General features: G+C 71.0%; 1 protein-coding gene across 1 annotated transcript in view; it reads right to left on the reverse strand.

The window, feature by feature from the left end:
* Positions 1 to 7: 7 nt before the first annotated feature.
* Positions 8 to 939, reverse strand: part of SLC12A5 (solute carrier family 12 member 5) — an 83014-nt gene continuing 82082 nt past the window's right edge. The window contains exons 18-19 of the mRNA XM_019509736.1: positions 558 to 691; positions 8 to 197 (exon numbers count right to left, since the gene is read on the reverse strand). Coding sequence (XP_019365281.1) covers positions 106 to 197; positions 558 to 691 — 226 coding nt within the window. The 3' untranslated portion in view covers positions 8 to 105. The remainder of the gene's footprint in view (positions 198 to 557; positions 692 to 939) is intronic.

Genomic DNA, 939 nt, shown 5'->3' on the forward strand with positions numbered 1-939 from the left:
TGCCCAGGCCCGCCGGCGCCGCCCTCAGCCCCTCCAGGAGCCGGGCAGGGCAGGCAGGGCGGGGGCTCCCGGGCACGAACGCCTTGTGCCGGCGCGGTGCAGGCCTCACGAGTAGATGGTGATGACTTCCCGGCCCCCGCCGCGCACCAGCAGCACCCGGTCCAGGTGCTCCGTCAGCACCTCCAGGAACTCCATGTCTGCGCGCCGTCAAGGAGCACAGCTGCAGCCAAGGCGGCTCCTGCCCTGCCCCTGGTGCCAGCCTGCCCGGGCCCCAGGGCCCAGCCTGACTGCATGTGCGGCCCCTTGCCCCTCCTCATCCTGGCCCCTCTGTGGGCCGGGGTCAGACAACTGCTGGTCTGCCAGCCTGGGCCGGGGCTCCGTCGGAGCAGCGTCAGCCCGTGGCTTGGCCAGGCAGGGGCGGCCCATTCCCCAGCACCCACAGCCTGTGCCCAAGCCCAGGGGGGCTCCCACCTCACAGCAGGTTCATGGGGAGCCAGGCCAGGCTCCCCAGGGCCCGGGCCCATCGATGCCCGGCCGCGCAGCCCATGGAAGGATACAGTTCTCGTCGCCCTTGCGGTTGCGGGGTGGCCCAGGCATGTTGAGCAGGACCAGCTTGGCGTCCTGGGACTTCTTGACGATGACCTCGTTGAGCTTCACGGCTGTGTGCATCCGCCGCACATTGGACTGGTTCCTGCGGGGCAGAGCAGATGTGCTGGGGCAGGCGCCAGATGGGGCCTCTCTGCCCCTGCCCCCTGGCGCCAGACCGATGCCCTACCATGCCGCCCCAGCTCCGTGGGTTGCAGTGCCTGGGAGCCTGCAGCTGTTCCCAGGCCCTGGGGCACCGACCCCAGTACAGCAGGCGCCTGCTCAGAGGCAGCACAGAGGTGCCCCATCACCCCCCCCCTTCCCCCAACACAGGACACGGGATGTGGGCCACGG

This window comes from Gavialis gangeticus, unplaced genomic scaffold (genome assembly GCF_001723915.1).
Source record: "Gavialis gangeticus isolate Ggan-Ray unplaced genomic scaffold, GavGan_comp1, whole genome shotgun sequence".
Taxonomy (NCBI): Eukaryota; Metazoa; Chordata; order Crocodylia; family Gavialidae; genus Gavialis; species Gavialis gangeticus.